The sequence below is a fragment of the Macaca fascicularis genome, chromosome 1, assembly GCF_037993035.2.
Source record: "Macaca fascicularis isolate 582-1 chromosome 1, T2T-MFA8v1.1".
Lineage (NCBI taxonomy): Eukaryota > Metazoa > Chordata > Mammalia > Primates > Cercopithecidae > Macaca > Macaca fascicularis.
The window spans coordinates 136,516,077-136,542,675 of record NC_088375.1 but is presented as its reverse complement, the minus strand read 5'-3'; the positions used below and the strand labels follow the sequence as shown (position 1 = coordinate 136,542,675).

At 35.1% G+C, this 26,599-nt stretch overlaps 1 protein-coding gene across 14 annotated transcripts in view; it reads right to left on the bottom strand.

The window, feature by feature from the left end:
* The window catches only part of DPYD (dihydropyrimidine dehydrogenase), an 863,430-nt gene that overhangs the window by 794,324 nt on the left and 42,507 nt on the right, over positions 1-26,599 (bottom strand). For all 14 annotated transcript variants that reach the window (XM_065549305.2, XM_005542629.4, XM_065549291.2 and 11 more), the window contains one exon: positions 23,836-23,946. Coding sequence is in view for 6 of the 14 variants with exons in the window: in XM_005542629.4 (XP_005542686.3) it covers positions 23,836-23,946 (111 nt within the window). In the remaining 8 variants the exon portion in view is untranslated. The remainder of the gene's footprint in view (positions 1-23,835; positions 23,947-26,599) is intronic.

Here is a 26,599-nt window from a genome sequence, read left to right as displayed (position 1 = left end):
AAGATGCAGATGGCATGAGAGAAAGGCACTTACAGAAAACTAAAATGCAATAATAGTAACACAAATCCATTGTAAGCATTAGAAAATAGAACTGACGTTACAGACAGAAAGACAATTTACTAGTATCACAGATCAATTTGAGATCATTTTTCAAAATACACTGCAAAAAACAGACATAAAATAAATTAAGGGAAAATGATAACTATTTTGTACTAGTAAAAGAAATTCAATATATGGATAGAGGATATCGGAAAAGCATAAAACATAACAAATGATGCAGAAACAGTAAGCTGAGTATAGCAAAAGAAGATGCTCCTTAACTCAGGAGGAAAAAACGACTTTGTATCATTGTAAAGACTTACCAAGTTTTACACAAAATTAGTGGGAAAACATCATTTTGAGATATAACTTCAATGAATTTTAAACAAGAAATGAAACAATAAATGTAAAATAAAAGGGTGATAAATTCAACCAAATTAAAAATAAGAACATTTATTCATCAAAATATAAAAAGTGAAAAGATATGCCACAAACTGAGTGAAGATATTTGCAACACATAAAGGTAAAAATTATATAATTTATGTTATATAAAGTGCTCTTCAATATCAATAATAAAAAAATAACAACAAAAAAATGCACAAAAGACAGGAGTTATGGCACACAAGATAAACATGCAAAGCCCTAAGCGTAAAACGATGTTCAAACTCATTAGATCCATCCCTTACTAGTAATTTGGGAAAAGTCAAATTAGGAATGTATTGAGATGAATTTTACACATCAATGTGAACCAAAATTTAGAGGCTGACAATACTAATTGTCGGAGACAATGTGGAAAGGGATTAGGATTATTTCTAAAATATTGCTGCGGAAGTATAAACAGCATAAACAATTTGACATTCTGCTACAATGTTCTACATTTGCAGCCTCTATGAGCCCCGTATACTCTAAAGAACTCTTTTCCACATATGTACCAGGAGAAATGTATGAACGTAAATAAAACAAAGATGTCATAAAGAAATGCAAAACGATGCAAATATTCATGAATAGAAGTGTAGATACTAAAATCCTTACTATTATTTACTGCCTTAGAAAATTAGAACAATCTCAGTTTAAACATAGTTAATAAGGTCTTAAAGATAACCACTATTATTTTTTAAAGGGGAATTTTCCTCCCAAATCACTACAGAAGACAATAAAATATACCACAGTATATGTACAAGAATATAGAAAACAGTGAAAATATTTTTTAAAAACTCATAAAAGCACTTAACACTTGATAGAAAACACATTTATCATTTATTACTATGAGTTTAACTGGTTTACAGTCATCAATAATAGACAACATTTTTCACCTTGAATTATATTTAAATTCAAACATACACTAAGGAGAAACAAGTCAGACACATGCTGAGAAATCAAATTACAGATAAAAGCATGGAGAAAAAAATATATTAAATAAGCAAACAAAAACAAAAGTCACAATACTATACACCTAAGTAAAATACAATACACAAAACTTGAAAGAGTTTTAACTATGACAAAGATACCTCTTTGGAGACCATCCAACCTAAATTCCCTGACCAGTCAACAACTCTTACTTCTCCCTACTTTATATTCACCAGTATCTAAAATTTTGTCTATTTGTTTACTTCTTTATTGTTCATCTTCCTTATCTAGACTGTGCACACTATATGATCTGACTTGTTCAGAGACCTGACAGTATTGTTTAAACAATATAACTCAAAAATTCAAATTAATTGGCATATGTCAAACATAATATCCCACAATTAGGGGATATACTTTACTCTCAATAAACATTAGAACATTAAAAAATAATTACCTAATATTATACCAAATTAAAAACATTTTATAGTCAATTCAAAAAAGGCAATTATTCTATACTTTCTCAGTACCATGTAAGTGAATGAGAAAATAACAAATATAACAACAGGAAAAATACGCTCATTTGGACAAAATCATCACATCAGTCTTGAATATCTACTAGGCAAATCTGTAATAATAAAAATACTCTTCAAAAAAATAAAATGAGAAAATGTTTATATCAAAGACCTATCCAAGCTGTAATCATTATTTTTTCAATCTTAGTGGTGTATTTTACTCGAGAAGTTAAGATTGCTAAAGCAAGAAATGGTAATAGTGAAATATAATAATGATATTAATACTTCGGATAAAATTATATGTGATACGGTATGCAAGGAAGGCATCCAGCAGAGGAACATGACCTAGGCCACAGATTCAGAGGTTAACGTACCCTTCCTTTGATAAAGAAATGCCATATGATCATCAGAATATGATTACACACACATAACAACATTTATATCTATAAAGGAAAGGTCTGAAAAAGGGAAGGGAAACAGCCGTTACTATTTGGGAGATTATAAATTGGTAATGCCTTTCTAGAGAATACTTTGTCAGCATTCACTGTTTAAACCAACAATTCCACTTCTAGGAAGCTATATTAGAGAACCATGCAGATATATACATAAGAAGATATATACAAAGAGGTTACAGTCACATGGAAGTATTAAATGTCCTTATAAAAAGATGATTAAATATATAATTACATATGTATATTATAGAATATTATGCAGTCATTAAAATTAATGGACTAGATCAATATGTACTGCCCACAAATCAGTTAAATTCTGTCTTGTATGTAGCAACTAACAGAAGACTTTTCTAGAAGTCTTAATATGATGAACAATTCATTATAATGCTGTTATAATGTGACATAAAATTATACATAATATTGGAGGGCAACCAATTAAAAAACCCTGAAAACTAGAATAAAAATAAAATAATTAATGCATGTAACACAGTAATATAGATCTGTCCAGAGGCAACTTATCTTTAGAGTCTTAATAAAGCAAGAAGGTGACATTGGACTAAAGCTAATTTATATAAAACCCTGGAATACAGACCAGCCTAATTTGGCAAGAGCACTCACTGATTAGTGTGAAAGGCAGATTCCAGAGTCAATAAATATTTTTAAGCATACAATAAAATGCCAGGCACTTAGCAGGTAAAGGAACTAATATCCTTGGGAAGAAAGACAAGTAAATGAGCAATATTAATACTATGTAAGTAAGTTTTAAAACTGTATAATGTAATTATTTATAAGTGTCTGTTGTTTGTCTTTCCATGACTAGAACGAGTCTCATTAAGCAAAACTTGTGGTCTATTTTGTTGTTTTCCAAATGGTAAGGCAGTGCTGGGCACTTAATAGGCCCTCAACAGAGATCACTTAATTGAAAGAAAAAAGGAGAAAGAAAAGCAGAAGGGGGCAGAGCGGGCTATATTAGAGGGAGGCTCAGGGGGCTGGGGACCTGGGAAAGATTCATTTTCCAGAAGGTATGAAATCTTTGTTGAAGCCTGAAGGTCAAGATTGGATTCAGTAAACATATTTGAACGGTGATTGTTTTCAGGCCTGAGTCACAGAGATGACTCTAGGCATTAAGGAATGGAACTGATTTGGAAGAAATGAAGTTACATCTGAAATAAGTCCAGTAGGCATCTCTCTCTTTTCTTTCTTTCTCTGTCTCTCCCCACCGCCCCCCCCCCAACCTCTGGAGATAAATCTTGATAAGAGAAAGCTTAAGAGAGATGTTAGACAAAAACTGAGGCCAAGGAAGAGATGGGCAGAAGGAATACTGAATGGTGAGGATGGTGACTTGAGAAGCTGTTCTAAGAAGAAAAATACTTCAAGAAGGAGGGTATCCACAGTGCCAAATTATACAAAGTTCTGGTAAGTAAACACCTGGAAATATTTTCACTGGATTTATTAATAGTAACAAATAGGTCATTTGTAACCTTCCTAAGGGCAGTTTCACTAGAGCAGAGGAGGGGAAAGCCATATTATGGTGGGTTTAAGAGTAAGACATGAGAGCCTGATATTTTCTAGAGAATGGAGAGTGTTTTTGAAGCCTGATTCTTGGTGAGGGCAAGAGATTTATTTAGCTGCTTATATATCTGTGAATGCTTCTAGTTGTAATAACATAATTTCACCAATTTTTTTTTGAAGTAACAAACCTAGGCTATGTGTGTGTTTGTGGAGGAGGAAATATTGTTGCAGAAGTAGAGGGAAAAAATGTCTACTGCATTGTACATGTCTGCTTCTTCCATAGGCTTTGGGACATTTTCACCAGGGGGTTTGAGAATCAAACAGTAGACGACAACTTACACAACAAGTTGGTCAGGTAAGGACTTGTCTGCCTATTATTTGGATTTTACAAGAAATTTAAAATAAACAGTTCTAACAAGCAGAGTAAGCTTTTGACTGAGCCACATGAAATGCATTTAATTTTTCTCACCACAGGTGTTCTCAAGTTTCTATATACTCTGTGCTTTTGGTTGTTCTAAGACAGTATTTCTGAAAATAGGGAAATATCTCTAGAGATATTTGAAAATAATTTATTTCAAAGAATATGGAATGTTAAGACCTAAAAATCCATGATTTATTCAATACTGGGTATTCATTCATTTATGTGATGGAAAATTACCATAGACTTTCCATCTACATTTACTTATTCCGTCTTGTTCTGTTCCTTCAAGTCATCCTCCTTTACCCTCTGATTAACCACATGGTTCCATTCTTCTCACAATATAAACGCAGTAAATTTTTTTCTAAAAATAACAGTGCGTGTGTGTTTCACAGTATAAGAGGTAGATCTCAAATGAGCATAAAGATCAATAACAATTATGTGCCAATTATACTATGAATATGTAATTGGCAGAACTGTATGGGCAGACCAAGAAAACTGTGAGCAACCACGATTCTGATCAAACCATACCCTAAATGTCTCTACCTAAAACCCCAGGTTTTGAAAAGAAGCCTAATACAAACAGATACCTAAAATAATTGAAAATATCAACACTGGAATACATTTGAAATTAATATATACAAGACAACTTCTTTTTTTCATTATTCATTAAACTATTGAGCTACAAGTGGTTATACACACATAAGTGAAGCAAAGAAGACTAAGACACAATTCCTACTCTCTAGTAACTCAAATTATCTTTGAATCAAGAAGAGTTTACTACATTGTGAGGTTTTCTCTAATCTGATAATAAAAGAGATGGAAATGCATGCAGTTACATGGCCACAGATAGAAAACTTCCTTACTTAGCATTGGGATAAATCCTCAAAAACTAATTCCAAAAGTATATCTAAAATAAACCTTTATTTTCCATTCATTCTCCTAACCACCTTGCTACAGACTTTGAAGTGGAAGACTCTTGGTTCAGGTGAGAAATGCCACAGGAGGGCTTGTGCAGAGCAATTATACGTGGTGGCTAAGTATGGCTTCCACAATAGAGTTTCTTTACTGGCCTTCTGTTAATGAGTAGAGGTATGACAACAGATACTGATGGATGTATTTAAAGAAGCAAATGAATTTGAAAAACCAAACTTTAAATGTGAACTTCAATTATTATATTGTGTGACTGTATTTTTTATATCATTGATTAGATTTGAGATAGTAGCATAATTTAGTCTCTAGAATCTTCGTTTCATTCATTTAAGTAGCCACAAGGCACCAGGTATTGTTCTACGCCCTGAAGTTAGAGTTGTAAACAAAACTGATTGAGCCACTGCTCTCAGGAAACTTGAACCCTAGAGATGGAAAGAAGCATTAGGCAAAACAGTAAAGACAGAGATGATAAGAAATTCTTTAGAGAAAATAAAATGTAGTCAGGAGTAATAAATAAAATGTGATTAGGAGCAAAAAGGAATGCTGGATGGGGCATGTTACATATGACGTTGCATGTTAGGAAAATTCCCATTGATTACCTAGCATATGATGAAAGTAAGGAAGTGCAGTATGTATATAACACGAAGCATAAAGAAAAGGTAGTGCGCAAATGCCTTGAGGCAGAAGGCTGTGGGAAGTGTTCCTAAAAAATCAAGGAAGCCAGAAGACAGTGACTAGGAGACTGGGAAAACAAGCAGCAGGAGATAAGGATAGGGGCTTGTAGGCTATATAAGGACCAGGTTTTACTCTGAGTGGCATAGGAAGACAATGGAAAACATAATCTCTTTTGGGTTTCAAAATAACAATACAGTTGGGTGTTTTTTAATGTCTGAGGACAAGGGGAGAGGCAGAGAAACCAGATAGGAGAATATTAGCGTTCAATACTGTCATTAGACATGAGCAACAGAGGGTGACTTTGGAGAATCTCCATATCTCAAACATAAACACGATAAATTTATTAAACAAGTGCCTGCTTCTTCAGTCTGATATTGGTATTAAGAGCTCACATAGCTCTAAACTCTGTCCTAACTCTGGACCTCAGTTCTCACAACCAACCATTCAGTCTGCAGTGAACACTCCTCTACATCTTCTGTCTTATGTACTCAAAAAAGGAAGAACCATATGAATAATTATGGATTATGCCGCTGTTGACATGAGAAGAAAACTGCTTTGAAATGAAGGAAAGATTTGAGTTGTAGAAGACTTTAGGTAAGTGCAAAAGCAAAAATTAACTACTCAACAAAACACTAACAAACCAAACTCATCAGCACATTAAAAGGATCATTCACCATAGTCAAGTGGTATTTACCCCCAGGATGCAAGGATGGTTCAACATACACAAATCAGTAAGTGTGATATACCACATTAACAGAATAAAGGACAAAAACCATAGGATCATCTCAATTGACGCAGAAAAAAACACTGGACAAAACTGAATATCCTTTAATTACAAAAGCACTTTAAAAATTAGGTGAGAAAAAATGCACATCAACACAATAAAAGCCATGTATCACAAGCTCACAACTAATATCATATTCAATGGTAAAGAGCTGAAAGCTTTTCCTCTAAGATCAGGAACAAGACAAGGATACCCACTTTTACCATTTCTATTTAACATAGTACTGAAAGTCTTAGCCAGAGCAATTAGGCAAGAGAAAGAAATAAAAGGCATCCAGAACGTAAAGGAAAAGGTTAAATTGTATGTTTGCAGATGACATGGTCTCATGTATAGAAAACCCAAAAGCCTACACCAAAAATTAATTCAAACTAATACATTCTGTAAATTTAAAAGATACAAAATGAACATACAAAATTCAGTAACATATCTATACATTAACAATAAACCATCCAAAAAAAGAAATCAAGAAAACAATCCCATTTATAAGTAGCTAAAACATATATAATTAAGAATAAATGTATCTAAGGAGTTAAACTATTTATATTATGAAAACTATAAATCTTTTAAGAAAACAATTGAAGAAGAGAAACAAAAAGTGTAAAAGTTGCCAGAATCTAAATGGAGTCACCTGCATTAAATACCTCGACTAATGGGGCCAGAGTAGGCCATAAAGGAAGGGTTCTCACACACACTCTTGATAACAAGATACTATCTTGATAACAAGAACTATTACGAAAGACTTCAAATAATATCTGTAATTTATGACTAAAAGATAAAATATTATTCAAAGAAATCCAAGCTAAATGCTTAATCATCTGAACCAGAAGTCATTCCCAATATTTAGGCAAAACTAAAACATTAATAATGAAAAGTACTACTTAGTGAGCATTTACCATGTGCTAAACTTTGTATTATACCCTTTTTAAATTCCTTAGTTCTCAAAATAATGTAGTTAGATTTCCATAATTATCAATATTTCTATTTAACAGTGAAAGAAACTAGAGCTAGCTAGTTAAGATGAAGAATCATACCCAAGTTCAAGTTAGTAAATGTAGAGACGATTTCAGTTTGGGCATGTGTGTCTGAGCCAGAGCTGATTATATTATACCCTACTGCCTCACACAACTTAATCGTAATTTCAACGTATTCCATAAAAATAAAACACCTCTGGCTAGGTCATTAAAACTTGACATATAGCGCTGTGCTCCTTAGGATTTTTTGGTTGTCTGTATCTCAAACTTGTTTACATAGTTTAAGCCAATAAAAAGAGTCTATCCAAGAGTATCTCACAAAACATGAAGTTGCAAAACTCTCCCTACGCAAAGCTATGAGAAACCTGCGTAGCTTCTTTCTCTACAACTGCCTCTGTCTTCTCTCTCCTCAGCGTGGCCTTTTCTGATTTTTAGTACATGTCGCAAGTGGAAAATGGCCACCCTGCAGCACCAAGCTTTCATTTTTTTCCTGCTCAAACAGTCCAGAATGAAAAAGGATCTCTTGTCATAGATATCTAGGAGAGAACCTGATTTACCCAGCCTGGGGCAGTTCTCTCCATCAGATTCAAGTGGTCAGAATCAGGGCCAGTTAGGTGGTACAAAGAAAGCTTCAAGGGTGTATACCAATAAACTTGTGGATTTCTCAGGCAGGTACCTTCAGAACTATATATCACAGTCAAATTTATCCAGAATTTTTGATAAATATTCATATCTTGTAGGAAAGAATACTATAAATAAGAAACATAATAAAGGAAACAATCCAAAGAGGCTGTACATGAGGGGGTCAGAATACGTCACCCCAAAATATGCCACCTTGGCATAAGGACCATTTTGAGCTGAAGGCACTTAAGAAATAAGAAACTGCAAAAAGAGCTCTTTGCTCTTTGCTCTCTCCCTATCTGCCTAAAAGCAGACATAAATTTCCTTTTGTGAAGGTGTTCCCCTCCCTTCTCCCATATCAGGAGGAGAACAACCCTTATCACTCGATACAGAAAGTTGGCACCAAGATGGATTTGCACAAACAACCCTTACTAAAATAGCCCTTATCTTCCATTAGTATCCCTCATATATTTATCTTCCCACAATTTATCACCCCTAGAATCCCAAACCCCTTTTCCTTTGTGTTATCACTTCTGCACAATTTATCTCTCTTTATTAAAATGGTATTGTAAGCCCCTGGGTTTAACTGCTTCTTTCTGTCTTCATTTCTTTCATGTGAAGGCTTTGTGCACATACCAATTAAAATATGAACATCAAATAAAATGTGTATGCATATTCTCCTGTTAATCTGTCTTTTGTCAGTTTAATTCACATGCCCCAGCCACTGAACATAAGAGGTTAAAGGAAAAACTTTTTCTTCCCCTACATACATTACACATGTATGTAGTATATACAGTTACTGATATTTGGAGCTCCATATTCAAATATTGACATAGGAATTTTAACTACTGATTCAATTTGCAAATGTTGGATAGATACTAACATTTTTAGGGTAAATCACATGACATATTCTGGGGAACGGGTTAGCAAAATCTAAATAGATATTAGAAATTTGAAAGAAAAGAGAAAATAATCCATTCTGTCTCACTAACGACTCCTGAATCAAAGCATGACCATGCAAATAGGGTGTAACACATTTCTTTTTTTTTGTAATTAAAGCAACTTCAAGAAAGGTAACATTAAAAATATCCTGGCTTAATGAAAACAAAAATATGAAATGCAGTTAGGATGTGTGGATCTTTATCATGTTATATAAAAATACAAATATTTCAAAATTCATAAACTTCAATAATGGAGAGCTATGACAGCAGAGTTCCACATTTTTGTTCATATTCATTTTAAGTGCATGACTGCAGGAAGGTGTTTCTCATGTTATTTCTCTATGGTCCCTGATATTCAAAGTAGTACATGCAATATTAATGATCTCACTTTTGTGAGTATACAGCATACACCACATTCCCACCTAAAGAAAAGCTCCTCAATTCCTAATCATTTCAATAGGCTCTAATGTAATATTTCCTACACTGGAAATCACAGCACTTTATTTAAGGAAATCAGTTTGGCCAAGTGAGCTCTGTGGAGTGCAGCCTGCACAGACGTCAGTTCAAAGGATCAGATGTCAAAGTGCTCCCTCTAATGTCCCTTAATCATCACTCCGATTAGTGCATGAATGGGACTGTGATTAAAAACGCTGCTGCCATTGTCTACCTATTCAGGCGTCTAGCATTCTACGTGGGTTCCAGCGATTAGTGTTTGAATAGAGGAACGATTAGAAAGACAGCTGCCATTGTATGCCCATTCGGGAAAACAGCAAAACTCACATATTTATTTGCTATGAGCACCAAATAAATGTTTTGCAAAGGTAAAATATACCATTAGACTCTAAAGACAATTTTGCTGATTTCTTTTGTTCAGAGCACTGTATTTTCCCATATGCAAAGACATTTCTTATTTGCAAATACTGTAATATGCTTCATTAATATCTTTTAAAATATACATATTTTGTTTTTATAGAAAGTCTTAACACACATCTGCTTTATTATATACTACTTATTGACCTATAATACATCATAAAATTCCAGCTTAATATTTATGATTATGCAAAGAATTTCTGTGTAAACAAATTCAATCTATTTGGTTCCAGATCTTTTGGATCCCTTCTCAATATTCTTGGACTAATATGTAGTCTATAAGAACAACTTCTTCTCCCAAGAGAAATTTCCTTGTCAGACACGGAGAATAAATATTTCACTCTTGGGCCATTATAAGAGAGGGAACACATTTCAGGTTAGCAGTTAGTAGCCCCGCAGGAGCTCACACAAGAGAGCTTCGGCCAGAGTGGAATTCCCCATGACAATACACACCTCTAGCCTATGATAAAAACTCTCCAAGACCCAGGCATCATGTTGAGGTTTTTTGGAGAAGGGAGAAATACAGCCAAAAAAAAAAATCACAGAAAAAGAATCCATCCATATGCACATATAAGACACTGCTCAAAAAAATTTTGTGGCTGTTTCTCTCTCCTTTCTGTTTCTGCCTGTCTCTGTAGAAATATGCTACTAGGAAATTTCTGGGCAATAGAGGAAATACTCTGTCTTCCATTACCATCCTCAGTATCTTGCTGCTTAGTACTTTTCCATGGTTTTTCCATACACATTGTTCTTCTCTATCCACTATCATGATAGGCTTCCATATGTAGTAACAGAAACCTCAGAGCATCCCCCTTATAAATGCTGATACTGATAAGCAATAATACTTATAGAAGGTTATATATATATATGCCAGCCAGGATTTTAAGAATACTATGCACATTCACTTATTTACTCTATCAGGTAGACATTATTATCTTCACTTAGAGATGAGGAAATGGAGACAGTAATGGAATTAGAAATTTACTCAAGGTCATACTCTACTAAATGGCAAAACCAATAATTTGAGCTAAGCAGTTTATCTCTAGAGCTAACTCTCTTAACCAACCTCTCTACTGACAACTGAGCTCTTTAGGTTCCACTGCTTTCCCTCATAAAAACTCAACCTCAAAGATAAGGAAGCTGTGAAGGAAAAATTTTCCTTCTTTTGCAAATAAAGCTAATTGAAATACACCTTACTTAGGGGAAAGTTTTTTCCAGTTCAATTTAAACCCTGAGTAGATAACTATACTTCATTAAACATAAAGTTGTTTAAAAAAAATAAAGAGCACTCTGCTTAACCATTATTAAAATTTCAAACAAGTGAAGAACAAAATAAAAGTAACAAGGCTGATGGCTGACAATTACAAACGAGTTTAATTTGTGTGTCACATGGATGTAGAGAAAGTAGTAATCAGTCTGAAATAAATAATTAAAGCAAAGCATTTTTGTAACAGCCTCAGGAAATTAAGAGTTAACACTTTTATTCTTTTTAGTCAATTACCATCTTATTACATATTTCTGCCTGGAGAATAAATCTCTGACAATACTAGTCCATGTGTGGAATGAAGCACTAGGAAAACACATACTTTTAAAGAGGGATACTAATATATATAAAAACTCTAAATTACAGCATATCACAAACAAAGAATGTGCCTTTTAAACATATAGCATGCACTTATCAATGAAATAACCAGACTATAGAACTTCTCTAGAAAAAAATATTTATCATCATCATCATTGTCACTACTCTGTGGAGAGGTCCTCAGCATCATCTCTTGATACCTTCCTTCATGCTCCAGTCTATGACTTCAGCCATGCAGTACTGATACTGTTTTAGTACTTTAACTTCAATCAGTATGCTCCGCTCCCCCATCTTCAGACTTTCAGATACAAGTTTTCTACTCTCGTGAAATTTCTCTTTTTCCCTCCTTTCTTCCGTCCTTCATCTTTATTTTCAATTTAAATTCTGGTTTCTCGGGAAGGCCAACCTTGAATCCTGAGACCAGGCTATGGTACTTCAGCGATAACTCCCATGGAAGGCTGCACTGACAAAACCTGATTGTGGGATTGCGAGGTGACAATGTGCTAGCAGCCCTCACTCTCAGCACCTCCTTGGCCTCAACATCCACTCCGGGGGTTCTTGAGGAGCCCTTCAGCCCACCACTGCACCGTGGGAGCCCCTCTCTGGGCGGGCTGAGGCCGGAGCCGCCTCACTCTGCTTGCAGGGAGACGTGGAGGGAGAGGCCCAGGCCAGAACTGGGGCTGCAAGTGATGCTGGCAGGCTAGTGCGGTTCTGGCGGTCCTGAGTGTGGGTTCGGCGGGCGTGGGCGTGGGCTCGCCAGCCCGGGGCAGTGAGGGGCTTAGCACCCGGGCCAGCAGCTGCAGAGGGTGCACCGGGTCCCCCAGCAGTACGGCCTGCTGACGCTGTGCTCAAGTTCTCGCGGGCCTCAGCTGTCTCCCCACGGGGCAGGGCTCCAGACCGGCAGCCCATCATGCCGGAACCTCCCTCACCCCCCACCCTCCCCCAGCAGTGGGCTCGGTGGGGCCCGAGCTTCCCGATGAGCGCAGCCCCCTGCTCCCCGACACCCGGTCCTATCCAGAGCCCAAGGGCTGAGGAGTGCAGGGGCAGCTGGGGACTGCCAGGCAGCTCCGCCTACAGCCCCGGTGCAGGATCCACTCGGTGAGGCCAGCTGAGCTCCTGAGTCTAGTGGGGACCTGGGGAACTTTTATGTCTAGCTAACAGATGGTAAAGCACCAATCAGCACTTTGTGCCTAGCTCAGGGTTTGTAAATACACCAATCAGTACTCTGGGTCTAGCTCAAGGTTTGTAAATACACCAATCAGTACTCTGGGTCTAGCTCAAGGTTTGTAAATACACCAATTGGTACTCTGTATCTAGCTAAGGTTGTATCTAGCTAACCTAGTGGGGACTTGGAACTTTTCTGTCTAGCACTCCGTGTCTAGCTCAAGGATTGTAAACTCACCAATCAGCACTCTGTGTCTAGCTCAAGGATTGTAAACTCACCAATCAGCACTCTGTGTCTAGCTCAAGGATTGTAAACACACCAATCAGCACTCTGTCAAAACAGACCAATCAGCTCTCTGTAAAATAGACCAATCAGCTCTCTGTAAAATGCACTGATCAGCAGGATGTGGGTGGGGTCAGATAAGGGAATAAAAGCAGGCTGTCCCAACCAGCCAGCAGCAACCCACTTGGGTCCCCTTCCACACTGTGAAAGCTTTGTTCTTTTGCTCTTTGCAATATATCTTGCTGCTGCTCACTCTTTGGGTCCATGCTGCCTTTATGAGCTGTAACACCGCAAAGGTCTACAGCTTCACTCCTGAAGCCAGCAAGACCACGAACCCACTGGGAAGAATGAACAACTCCAGATGCGCTGCCTTTAAGAGCTGTAACACTCATCGCTAGGGTCCCCGGCTTTATTCTTAAAGTCAGCGAGACCATGAACCCACCAATTACAGACACAAAATTAGGTTAACACCTGTGCAAATGCCCAGTTAGTTGTCTGGGCAAAAACCGTTTTGTCCCTTTCCCATGACTTATCACAGCGGCTGGCACATGTTAGATCTTCCATTAATATTTAGTAATTAATATATATGTACAATTTAGATTCAAATATTTATACTATATAAGTCTTAAAGTGAAATAATTTATATGTAGTGGTGTTATAGAAATGAAAAGTGTGATGCAAAAAATTAATTCTTTAAGAGGGTTCATTACTCTGGAAGGTAACATTTCCAGCAATTGAATTATTGCCCAAAATGTTCAGGAGATGATACTCAGAGTTCATACTTCATACATACATGTATATATATAAACAATGGAAACCAATCAATAGCTTCATATTTTACTTGCTATTTCAGGGTACACTTTTTTTTTTTTTTTTTTTTTTGAGGTGGAGGCTCACTCTGTCGCCCAGGCTGGAGTGCAGTGGCGCGATCTCGGCTCACTGAAAGCTCCGCCTCCCGGGTTCACGCCATTCTGCCTCAGCCTCCCGAGTAGCTGGGATTACAGGCACCCGCCACCACGCCCAGCTAATTTTTTGTATTTTCAGTAGAGATGGGGTTTCACCATGTTAGGATGGTCTCGATCGCCTGACCTCGTGATCTGCCCACCTCGGTCTCCCAAAGTGCTGGGATTACAAGCGTGAGTCACCGCGCCCAGCTACACTTTGTACTCTTATAGAAATCTAGGTGTATGTTAGTAGAAGAAACTACATAAAAGTTCTTCAAAATAATATCAAAATACATTTTTATATACGTGTAGATTGAGCAATTCACTTATCTCATCTCCTCCAAGCTTCATATTTCCCATTAATAAAAAGAGGATAATAATTATAATAATTAACAAAATAACAGTAATAATTCTCATCCACCAGAATATAAGTTCTGGCAGAGTAAAGTACACGGTTGTATTCTCAGCACCAAAAGCAGTATTTAACATACACTGAGAACTCAGTAAATATTCAATTAATTGTTATTTATTGCATACTTACTATATATCTGGCACCATTTCAGGAGCTGACGATACAGTTGCGAACAAAACAGGTCTTCATAGACCTTACATTCTCATGGGGAGAAAATAACTAAACAACCGAACAAGTAAAATATGAAAAATAGTATGTTACATGGCAATATGTTCTATGAAGAAAATTAAAGCAGGAAAGGGAATATAAGGAGTAAATGCATGAAGTAATACTTGCTTCATAGAGTTGTTCATCAACTAATTTAGTTATTATAAAGAGCCTGGTTCACTATCCACCATCCTCATTGTCTTCATCATCACCATTATCATCATTATTACTTGAGATACTGTTACAGAGTATAGCACTGTGTCACACAGCTTAATCCTTTGTTAGATGCACTCCCTAAATTATAGAACTTCAGAAAAAAATAAGTGAAATGTAGTTGCTTCTCAGCACAGAGATGGAAAGAATATATGAGAAACTGAATCATGTAATCTAAATTAGGCATTTATATCAGATACTCAAAAATGTTTTGTGTACCATAAATATATCATAAATTCATAAGGAAGGAGAACTACAAATATTTTACAGATCATGACCATTTATGCCACTTATGTTTACATAATTTACTTGCAGAACTAGGTGCATACAGGGTTTTTCTCAAATCAAGATGCCATAAGCAAACAGATCTTTCTACACAAATGTCTACCAATTTTCAGTTAAATTAATTTGGGACATGGAAATAATATATTTGAGAATCCTTAAAAATGATGTGATTCAGATCTCAGAGGAATTGCTTTTTATTCTGTAATTTATTATTACAAGAGAAAATTATCCTAAACTAAGTTGAACTGCATTCTTGCAGTTACTAGGACCATTGTCCATATACCTATGTTTTTATTTTCAATGAGTTTCCTTTTCATGAATTTCCAGCGCTATGAAAAGCTATCAGATCTACCAACAACATTAATAAAAACTGAAGAACATTTGCTTTAGTCAAAATATTTTCTGCCTTCTCTCCATACATGCTTTATTTTATAGCACTAAGACAATACAGACTGTTAAGTATGTCATTTTTACATACTAACAACAAAAAATACTGCTAAATAAACTAATACAAACTTTCTTATCAGATTAACTATAAAATGAAATTAATTCCAGAGATGTGAAACTGTGATAAAATACGCATCAGAGAATTGATCAAACATGGTAAATATGGCAAGTTCCAAAATGCCATACTGATTCATTGTTCCATGCAGAAATGAAATCCAAATGGCATAAAAACATTAAATGAATGCATGTTATACATTTAATTGTCTTCTTTTATTTTATGTTAGTTATAATACAGTGTTGTTGATAATAGCATTTTTAGTGTCAAGAATTGCCCTGAGTTTTCTTGCCTAGATGACAAAGTGATTATTTTTGCTACCAACATAACAAAAGAAAATCTGGGCAGCAACAGGCATGAATAATTTGGTTTTTGACATAGTAATAATGAGAAACCAATACAATATCCAGGTGGAACTATCTTAAGAAGCATCTGGATACAGACGGGATCTTGGATGGAGATATTCATTCAGCTGTTAATAAACACATAGATGGGCATTAAAACTATGGAGTGAATGCAGTTATCAAGAGAGGCATAATTGAGATTTTCCACTGTTGCCATCTTGAAATCTACAACTAGACTCTAAACTTTCTACCCAAAATGCCTTTGTATAAGCAGCCAGTTATTATTTTAAAATAAATATTTGTTATATGTCAGAATTCATACAATGAAAGACTCCACCTCAACTTCAAAATTACAAGGTCTACAATATGTGTAAATGACCACAAGGTAAGGTTTTAACCTCAGTATCCCTGTTCTACTTAAAGCTTTATACTTTGAAGGCATTTCTAGGTAGTCACTTTTCACAGTATATTTTTCCCTAATTTTTTTCCCTCTGCTGAAATTTTAAGCTTGCATTTTCTTTAAAGTGTTATTTTCTTCAATTTTCCATATGCAAAATTAATTACTAAATTTCACATTAATAACATCTAACATTTGTTAGAAATAAGAAAGCTGTTGCTCGGTAATGATCACTTAAAATATATTTACTTCAAAATAAACTTTTATTTTTCTAATTCATTGCAATGTTCTCAACAAATGCCACAGGACAATTGTTTTCAAAATGTATGTATGCCATTTATGCTTACATAATTTACTTGTAGAACTAGTTGAATACAGGGTTTTTCTCAAATCAAGAGGCTATAGGCAAACTGATCTCTTTATTCAAATGTCTACCAATTTTGAGTTAAATTAATTTGAGGACAGGAAAATAATAATATATTTAGTAATATATTATTAACAGTAAAATCATACCATATCAAGCGTTCCAAAACACCCAATAATGTGTCATGACTGGTAGTGCAATTCAGAAGTTAATGTAATGACCAGGAAATCCCACACAGTGAGCCAGCAAGTACTTCTGACTCAACCTGGACATCCAAATCCATCTGGGTCCCTACTGTGGTTTTGGGGTTGCTACTGAAGTTTAAAACCTGCAGAGACATTACTGGGTCCTGAGGCTGGCTGGTACCTCAAGAACAGTGGAAGAAGCCCTTTGGGCCAGTAACAGGGTGAGGTAAGTGCGGCACTGTGTTATTAAATTTAAGTTGGCCCTCAGTTTTAGGATCATGCAAGCAAGTACTGTCCCAGCTTCCCAACATGGGGTTCCTCGGGCATTGCCTGCCTTCGCCTACCTTTCCATAATCTTTCCCATCCCAAATAGGAACTTACTCTGCCATCTCTCCCTACTCCACCAGCCTTCATTTGAGAACTTACTGGATGGAGGGCAGGAGATGATCATCATTCCTGAAAAACTCAAATTCAAAATCAGTCTTTATGGGGTGGTTGTAGTTATGCTACCATCCCTTCCCATTCCTCCTATAAATTTATACCTATTAGGCAGAGAGGCCGCTGGGTTTTCATTTCTTGAAAGAAAGAATACAACTACAGAAAGCAGAGAAACAAAGGGTGTTTCTTTTGGGCTCAGAATTTTAGAAGTCACGTTTTCAGAAAAATTGAAAGGACTTCAGTGATTGACAGTGGATTTAGGAGGAAATGGGTGATAAGTTAAAAGTTACTTTTTCTTCCACTCCCATCCTTCCCAGTCAGCCTATATAAATATTTAACAGACAGAGAGACAAAATGAGGACCAAAAGTAAGGGAAGGGCCCAGAGATATTGGCAGATCTTGGAAAAAGAGCATCAATGCCCAGCTCCTTAGGCTACTCTCAGAGGGCTGACAAATACCAGGTGTGGGAAAATCAAAGATGGAGAATCTGTGACTCATCGACAAACGAAGCCCTAGGAGAGCAGATTGAACCATGAACTTCCCTAAGCCCCAGTGTTGAGTGGAACATCAGAATGACTGTCACCTTATCAAGAACGGCTTCAAAGTAGTAGAGATGCGAGGGATAGAAAGGGATCTAATGAATGAAAATGAAGGATGACTCCAAAGTCCCCATGATGGTGACCAGTGGGAAGATGGCATGAAAAATCAGCTGGGCTTACCTCACAGCCCACACTTGCCAGCAACCCTCGTAAAACTTAGATATCCGCCCAGAGAAATAAGGGGTGAGGGGGACAAGTAGGGAAAAATGAATCCTACAAGTGACACCCAGGTTTCCACTCTCACAAATACTCACAGTAGAATTAAGTTCAGTTACAAGAAAATAAAAGAGGTCATGTTACTTGCACGCATGAGTTTCTAGGTGGATATCTGTATTCTCTACACAAACCCTGCATTTTTCACATACTGAAAGAGATATTTAGTTGCAAATAATCTGTTTCTATTTTTTTATTTCCAAAACTCTTTCAATTATTGTCTATTTTTGGAAGAAAATAATTGTCAACAATTAAAAAACCAAGCTCATGCTTGAGAAAGTATTTTCAAACATACAACAAGAGGCAAGGGTAGAAGAGGTATTGCTTTCTTACTGGGTATCTGGTGAAAAGTTTATTTACTTTGGAGCTTAAAAATAAAAATTCACATTGTGAATATGATATGTCAATGGAGGAACATATATTCTCCATCAATTTTAACAGATCCCAGTAGCTGGCTATCCATCAAAGAGTGAATGAGATTGAATGCTAAGTGGATTTCATCTCTTAATAGCCATGTAAACTTGAAAAGGAAAAATGGTGCCAGCAGACAAGGCAAACCTTAAGTATAATTTCCAAAAGTATAAAAATCAACCATATTTGGAACATAAGAAATAATATATTATTAGAAAAACATATTAACTTATCCTTCCTCCATGGAAGTCCCCCACTATGCTCTTGCGGTTCTCATCTCACCTCTCAAAGTGCTTATTAACTAAATTCTCATCTCTGCCTGCCTTTTCCATGCTATGTTCAGTGCCATGCTGAGCCACACTGGAGCCTGAGGCAAAAGGAAAAAGGTGTGTACCTATATATATTTATTATTATTTTTATTTTTCTTAATTACTGAGTCTTTTGTTAGTCCCTTATATTTTACACCTCAGGCCAGTGCCTCACGTGCCTCACCCTAATTTCTGCCCTAATCCCAAAGGTCTAACCTGCACCCTCTTTCCACTTTACACACTCTTCCTGGGTAACTCTCCCCCTAGGCTTTTAGTTATTTATGTATATCCTGATGATTCAAAAATTATTTATCTCTATCCCAGGCCCTTTACTAATCTACAACTTTTGCAGTGATCCACAGGCACAAGGATTTCAAATAATCCAAAAGTGAGTGTAGTATTTACCCTCAATTTATGCTATAAACAAGTAAACATACACATAAAGTCAACTCTCAAGTCATACGTGTTTTATCTCCTAAATAAATTCAAGCTCATCCTCCCTCCTGGTCTTCATCATCTGTCTTCCAACTTTTTAAATCCAGTCCCAGAGACCTTGCCTCCAATCTTTTCATTAAATCCATCATCCACACTGAAAGCTAGACTGATTCACCTAAAGGCAAATATGATAAACTCCCAACGATCATTAAAATTCCTTAACTGTTCTTCCTTTGAAAGAGTATTATTACTATTTATTGGTATTTCAGCCTTCTTCAAAACAACATGAGAACTTCTTGGCAAGGCCTGTGTCACGTGAATTCCAATGTGGCAAGTGGCACAGATAATAAATGTGAAACAAACAAGTGACTGAGATTGTGAAGCTCATGCAAGAAAAAAATATTTATCAAAACCCATATATCATTTAGTTATTTTCATTGTCTACAAGGAAAATAAGTCAATGATTTTCTTTTATTTCCTTATTCAAAAAACTTCTACTAAAAGAGCTCTCTGGCAATTGCATGGGTTCAGTCTCTAGTTCCACCATTCAGTTGTGGAACTGTGAATAGGTTTCTTAGGCTTCCATGTGCTTCAGTTCCCTCATCTATGAATGGATGATAAAATATAATATCTACCTGACAGGGTGCTTCTGAAGCTTAAATGAATTACTTCACAACAAGCATTGAAAATTTTTAATGTATATTATAGCTTATTCTCATTTTATTTTTTTATGGTGAGCACCTTGTATGTGTCATGCATTTAGAACAAATTTACTAAAATTCTTTAAAAAACATGTCTAATACTTGGCTAATTGGCAGTCTTTAACTGCCTTTCCTTTTAATTTTCACCCAGCATAAGTTTTCTGATTTGTAATATTTTCTGGTCTTTAAAAATTGCTGAGGGAAAATGAGTACAAAATATTTATATAATTAGGATAGTTCAACATTTTCAAAAATGGCAAAATAAACAGCAGTTACGGAACACCTGCTTAAACTATACTGGAAATAACTGCTTCATGCTTCATTAACCAGTATAAACATGTTTGCCAGTTTAAATCCCCTACTGAAGTCAGAATTTCCAATTAGTACTATAAGAGTATTAAACTACCAAGTGAAGATAGTCCTGGGCAATAATTTCAGAACTGCCATTCTTAAGGCACTTTTACAGGTCAAACAGATGCTTATTTTCTAAGAAGCCTATAATTTACTTATTAAGTCACATTTGTGTCTATTTTAATAAACGATCTTAGACTACTTATTTTTCTGGATTTTATTCGCCTCTGAGAAGCATTCAATACAGTGCCTGAAATATAGATGCTTCAAGCACCAAATAAATAGAAAAAAGGAAGGAAGAAGGCAGATAGTAAGAGAGGACTATATAATGCCTGAAGAAAAACTTTTCCAATTGTTGGGTCCAATTATAACTCTGTTTTTGGTAAGTAAACGTAAGAAAAATATAGCAGATATAGATATAGATGATATAGATATAGATATAGATATAGATATAGATATAGATTGAGAGACAGTAACGCAGGCTAGAAATATAAAGGAATCTTCAATCTAAAGATAGTATTACAAGTAAGGAGATAATAAGATAACCAATGTAGTGACTATTTTAAAAGAAAGAAAGAGTTTGAGCTCTGGGCACTGAAATATCTAAGGGGTGAGAGGAGAAATAATCAACAAAGAAGTGAAGAAAAACAAGACAGGAGATGTCAGTGAGGTAAGAAGAAAACTTTTTCATATCTCATCAGTTACTGGTTACTGGCTAGCTAGTGGGGATAAAAGTTCCGGCATCCTATTTGGGTCTTTATGAATTGAAAAACAAACCATATGTTTTGGTGACACTTTCATTCAATTCTTTATGCCACCATGAAGAGGATAATAACAAATGGGAAAGGAACAGTATTATTTAACCACACTGAGAATAACTTTCAACCCTAGCTTCATATTTCACTTTTGGGAATAAACCTCACTGCTCTGAGAAATTCATGAATGTCACAGAGAGTCTTCAAACTAATAGATATCAGTGCAATAAATCTGACCTTATAAATTGAGATTATCATTTTAACACAGATCTAAAGTTTCCATTTTATTTTTATACTAATACTCATAGAAGATGTGAAATATACAAAAGTGCCAAAAAATATATAATCAATATTAACATTTCAGTATTTTTTTTGTTCTTTGTAGATATATATAAAGGTATGGTTATGTGTAAGTGTACACAATCACTATTGAATAGTGATGTTAAATCCTTTTACCATGTAATGCAGACAGAATTTATCCAGATTATTTCAAAAACATTTTAATGATTGCACAATATACCACTGAATTAATTTACTCTAATTTGCTTAACCATGACCCACTGGTTGGAATTCAGTGGGATTTCCCCTACATTTGTCTCCACTGAATAAATAATGCCTAAGATAATCCTCTTTGTACTTAATTCTTTACCTACATTCCTAATTCTTTCCTTCAGATATGTTATTAGAAAATAAATTACTGGTATAAGTGATAATTTAAAATTATTGTTATGAACTGAACTATATCTCCCCAAAAATCTTATGTTGAAGTCCTAACTAACCCCCCCTGTCTCAAAATGTAGCTATATTTGGAGAGAGAGTCTTTAAAGAGGTAATTAATTTAAAATGAGGTTATTAGCGTATGTCCTAATACAACATAGCTGATGTTCTTATTTGGACACAAGCACACCCCAAGTGAAAACTCAGGGAGAAGACACCATCTACAAGCCAAGGAGAGAGGTCTTGGAAGAAATCACCTTGATCCGGGACTCCTAACTTCCAGAACTGTGAGAAAATAAGTCTCTGTTGTTTAATCCACCTAGTCTGTGGTATCCTGTTTTAGCATCCCTAGGTATAAATAGCATCCCTATGTAAATTGCTTTTATAAATATTTGTGTCAATATATATTTGACAGAGAAAACTGACCTCACTGCGCCTTGGTCATTATTTTTAAAATGATAAAATAACCTCAATGTATAGGATCACATTATGAGATACAAATTCTAATTTCCATAAAATAACAACAACAGCAATCATAATAAAGAAAGTCTCCATTTCAAAATAAAATCCTGACCATAAATAGTTTGAAAACTTATAAATATGAGACATTAGGGAAGTCACATAGTGTCTCTTGATCATAATTCTCAGACCTTTAAAAATTAGAGATTTAGGCTTGATAGTCTTTAAGGGCTTTCAAGTTTAAAAATTAGGAGATTCTTTTTTCAGTGTTCTTCAATTGTTCTTATCATTATACTGGGTCATGCCTTGTAAGCGGCCTATTCCTTGAACAACTTGAATCACACTGTTTTCCTTTTAGAGACCTCTACTAGAAGTATCATGGTAGAAAGCAAAGCTCCCAAAACTGGACCAAGAAAAACTGAATTCAAAATCGAGGTCTGTAATTAAGTGTCTATGGGATCTTTTCACGCAATATTGTTTCTCTGTTTCTATTTCTTTTTTCATTCAAAAAATTTGCCCTGTGGCTGGTGATAGAAAAACTAAAAATTAGATAAATACAAGTACACATGAGCACACACCCTCAATTCCCATCCTCAAAGAGTTCATGATATAAGAAGAAGGAAAGAAGTACATAAACTAAAATCATACATTCTATAAGAAAGTATATACAAAGTTCCAATAGAGCTAATGTTAAGCTAATACTACTGTCTCACTCATTAATTTGGGAATATTAATTTGGGGTAAATTAACTTGGGGAAATCAGGTAAAAAGGCATTTCTTTCAAAATTTAAAAATGTATATAACCTTAAGATGGAATTTCTAACATCGCCTTTAAGGTTGTACTTATATCCCATCTATGGTCTCACAGTTCCAGCTCTATAATCACCTTCTAGATACAGTTAAACAAAGTTCTAGCAGTAATCTCAGAGAAATGCTGTTTTGCTCCTGTACCTCACCTAGAAATATTAGGTGTTCATATTATTAGATGTTCATAGAACATCTAATGTTCATATATTCTGTAAGAGTGTATTTTTAAAGACCACAGATACCAGTGTATCTATAACTTCCTTCATTTAGCCTATATCATTAATATGAAAACCCTTCTGTATCATTGTGTCAACAGGCAAAACAATTTTGAGACTAATTTTAAAGATTTTGAGAAAAGAAATTTTGGCACCAAACTAAATTTACAGGTTGCATATCTCTTATCGAAAATGCTTAACACCAGAATTGTTTCAGATTTGGGTATTTTGAATTTTCATATTTCGGTTACTCAACCTGCATATAATTTGTTTTCAGGAGATTTTTTTAAAGCAATGTAATTAAAAATACACTTTCAAACTTGTTCAAATATTAAATATTTAAAATATTTTTTAAATCACAGCTGTACTTTAATACCTAATTGTATTTCTAAGTGCATGTAAAATCTTGTCTTACAATGTGTGGAGTGAGATAATTTTCAGCATGAAATAGTGTATCTGTGGTACTTACAAAGCAGTTCTTATCAGGATTTCTTTTCCAATGTTTCTTGTCTAATTTCTTGGCCGAAGTGGAACGCAGAGTTGCATGAGTTTGTGTTCGAGGATTTAAAGCCAGGATGCTCTAAAGATAGCATAAACAATGTGTAAATACACAGAAATATGTTGGCATTCATTTAAACTTATTTTTTTTTATTTTATTTTTTATTTTGAGACAGGGTCTCTCTCACTTTGTCACCCAGGCTGGAGTGCAGTGGTACAATCTCAGCTCACTGCAACCTCTGCCTTCCAGGCTCAGGCAATCCTCCCACCTTATCCTCCCGAGTAGCTCGGACTACAGGTGCATGCTACCACCCCTGGCTAATTTTTGTATTTTTAGTAGACATGAGATTTTGCCATGTTGCCCAGGCTGGTCTTGAACTCCTAGACTCAAGTGATCCACCTGCCTCAGCCTCCCAAAGTGCTGGGATTACAGGCATGAGCCACCTTGTCTGGTGGCATTTTTAGAAATCAAACTTTATCTAGGATTTCCTCCTACAGGCCCCTAAAGAAAGGGTGAGCTAGGAAAGAAAACTTTGGAATCACACACACACACACACACACACACACACACACACACACACACAAAGATTATATGTAAATCAGAAGAATCACCCCAAATTTGCAAGATCGTGCTTAATAAAATCAAGTGAGAAATCCTATATTTGGTTTTAAAAAAAAAAGTTCAGTATGGGAAAATCCTAATACAATGAAAATTTACATGGAAAAAGTGAGAAGATATACTTTTCTTAGGAAAAAATCTAATAATGTTATCATTGATATAATGATATCATTATATCAATGTATATCATTATACATTGATAAAAAGCTAAAATATATGTTTAAAATGTTGCATGGATCTCAAATAGCTTACATTAATAGACTAATACTGGGCAAAATATGAATGAAGTAATGTCTATTATATTTTCTAATTAGACAGAAGCAATTCTTGATCAGAAAAAAAATTCTTCACGAAAAACAAATAAATATCAACAACAACAATGAACAACATACTGTTGTTTCACCAGAGAGGAGAAACCATGGTAGCAGCAAATGCTTCTGTTTAACCAAATTAACATTATTACCTACCATCTTTCAATAATGGTTACGTGTTGAAAAGTTAGATGCAACAGCTGAAGAAAAGCCTGGAGAAAAGATCTGGGAGAGACACAGTGTATTTCAGTAGGTGAAGAGCTTTCACACGGAAGAGAGATTTAATTTGTTTTGTATTAATACAGAACCAACGCTGTGAAAATTAATGGAGGAAGATTTGGATTCAGATATAAATTAAAAAGTGACAGCTGAGATTGCATTAGAAATCATTCTAGCTGACATTACTGTAGTCATTTTAAATGATGTTCGTTTCAAAAGTCGTCTTCTTCCATGAAGTTACCCCTAAATAATCTAGATCCATTTTCTGTTCCAGATCACTGAAACATCTCTACCACAGTATTCCAATCTAAACAGTAACTGCTGCTTTAAGAATTTTTCTTCCCTTCTGAACTGTGCATGTTTTGAGCTGAGGGATTCCTGACTTTTTAAAAATCTTTCAGTTTATGATATACAGCACCAGGTAGGTAGCATATGCTTATTCCTGTAAAATAGTGATTCAAAAATCATGAATCTAATTTTTAATTCCTAGTAGTCTTATAACTTTGAGTAAACCATTGATCTTTTTGATCTTTGAGTTCCTCACATGCAAAATACAGCAACACCTGAATCGAAAGTAAAGAATAAATGAAAAGCATGATACAACATGTTTTCTAAACTACCAACACCCTAAAAATTGAAGTGTAGTGAAAATGGAATCCAGCGGCTATGTGCAACAGTAATCCTCTGTCCATGATTTGTTCATGTAGGGGATAGGTAAGAATTTGACAGGGGACCTAAGAATGCAATTCCTACTAGATTTGACCAAATCCAAGATCACCTTCCAAATCTAGATTCCATGATTCTTTAAAAATTATTGGATCATGTTCATCATTTTCACATATAAAAATGAACTCTTATTGAGATCCACAGAGAACTATCAAAAAGACCAAAATAAATGGACAGATAAAATAATTATACTATTAATACCAGACACAAGCTAAAAATGTTATTTTCCCCCTCTACTATTGAAATTCCACAATCAACATATCGAGAGTAATCATTTTCTAGGTGATATCTTAGCCGATTTTATAAGAGTATCACATGCTAATATGAAGAATTTAAAAATCATAAATGACTTTCTAAAATAAATGTTATACTTAGTATTCGTAGACAAGAATAAAATCAGAAAAAGTCACTTCATTTCATTCGGCATTTGATTTAAAGTGGTAATAACAATCCTCTGTGTTTTAAGTTTTTAGAGTTTAAAAGTTCAAAAGCTTTCACATCCATTATGTAATTTAACTTACAAACAGCTACTACTATCTCAATACTTAGGATGAGCAAATAAATTGAGGGTGGTTAAGATCTCACAGTTTATATGCAAAAAGAATTGAATTGGAATTCTGTTCATCTGAGTATGGGACTTATATTGAACCTGATCCAAAGATGAGGCCTATATTTAAAAGTCACTTTTTGAGATATAAGGTAGGAAACATTTTTAACCACATGTTTAAATAATATCAATTTGTACCTGAGTAGCTCAATGAAAAATTAATTTCAAACCCTGTTTTGAGCAAGCCAGTAAATATGACCATTAAGAAGTCACCTCTGGAATGTTAGAGTAAGGACCTCTGCAGACTGACACC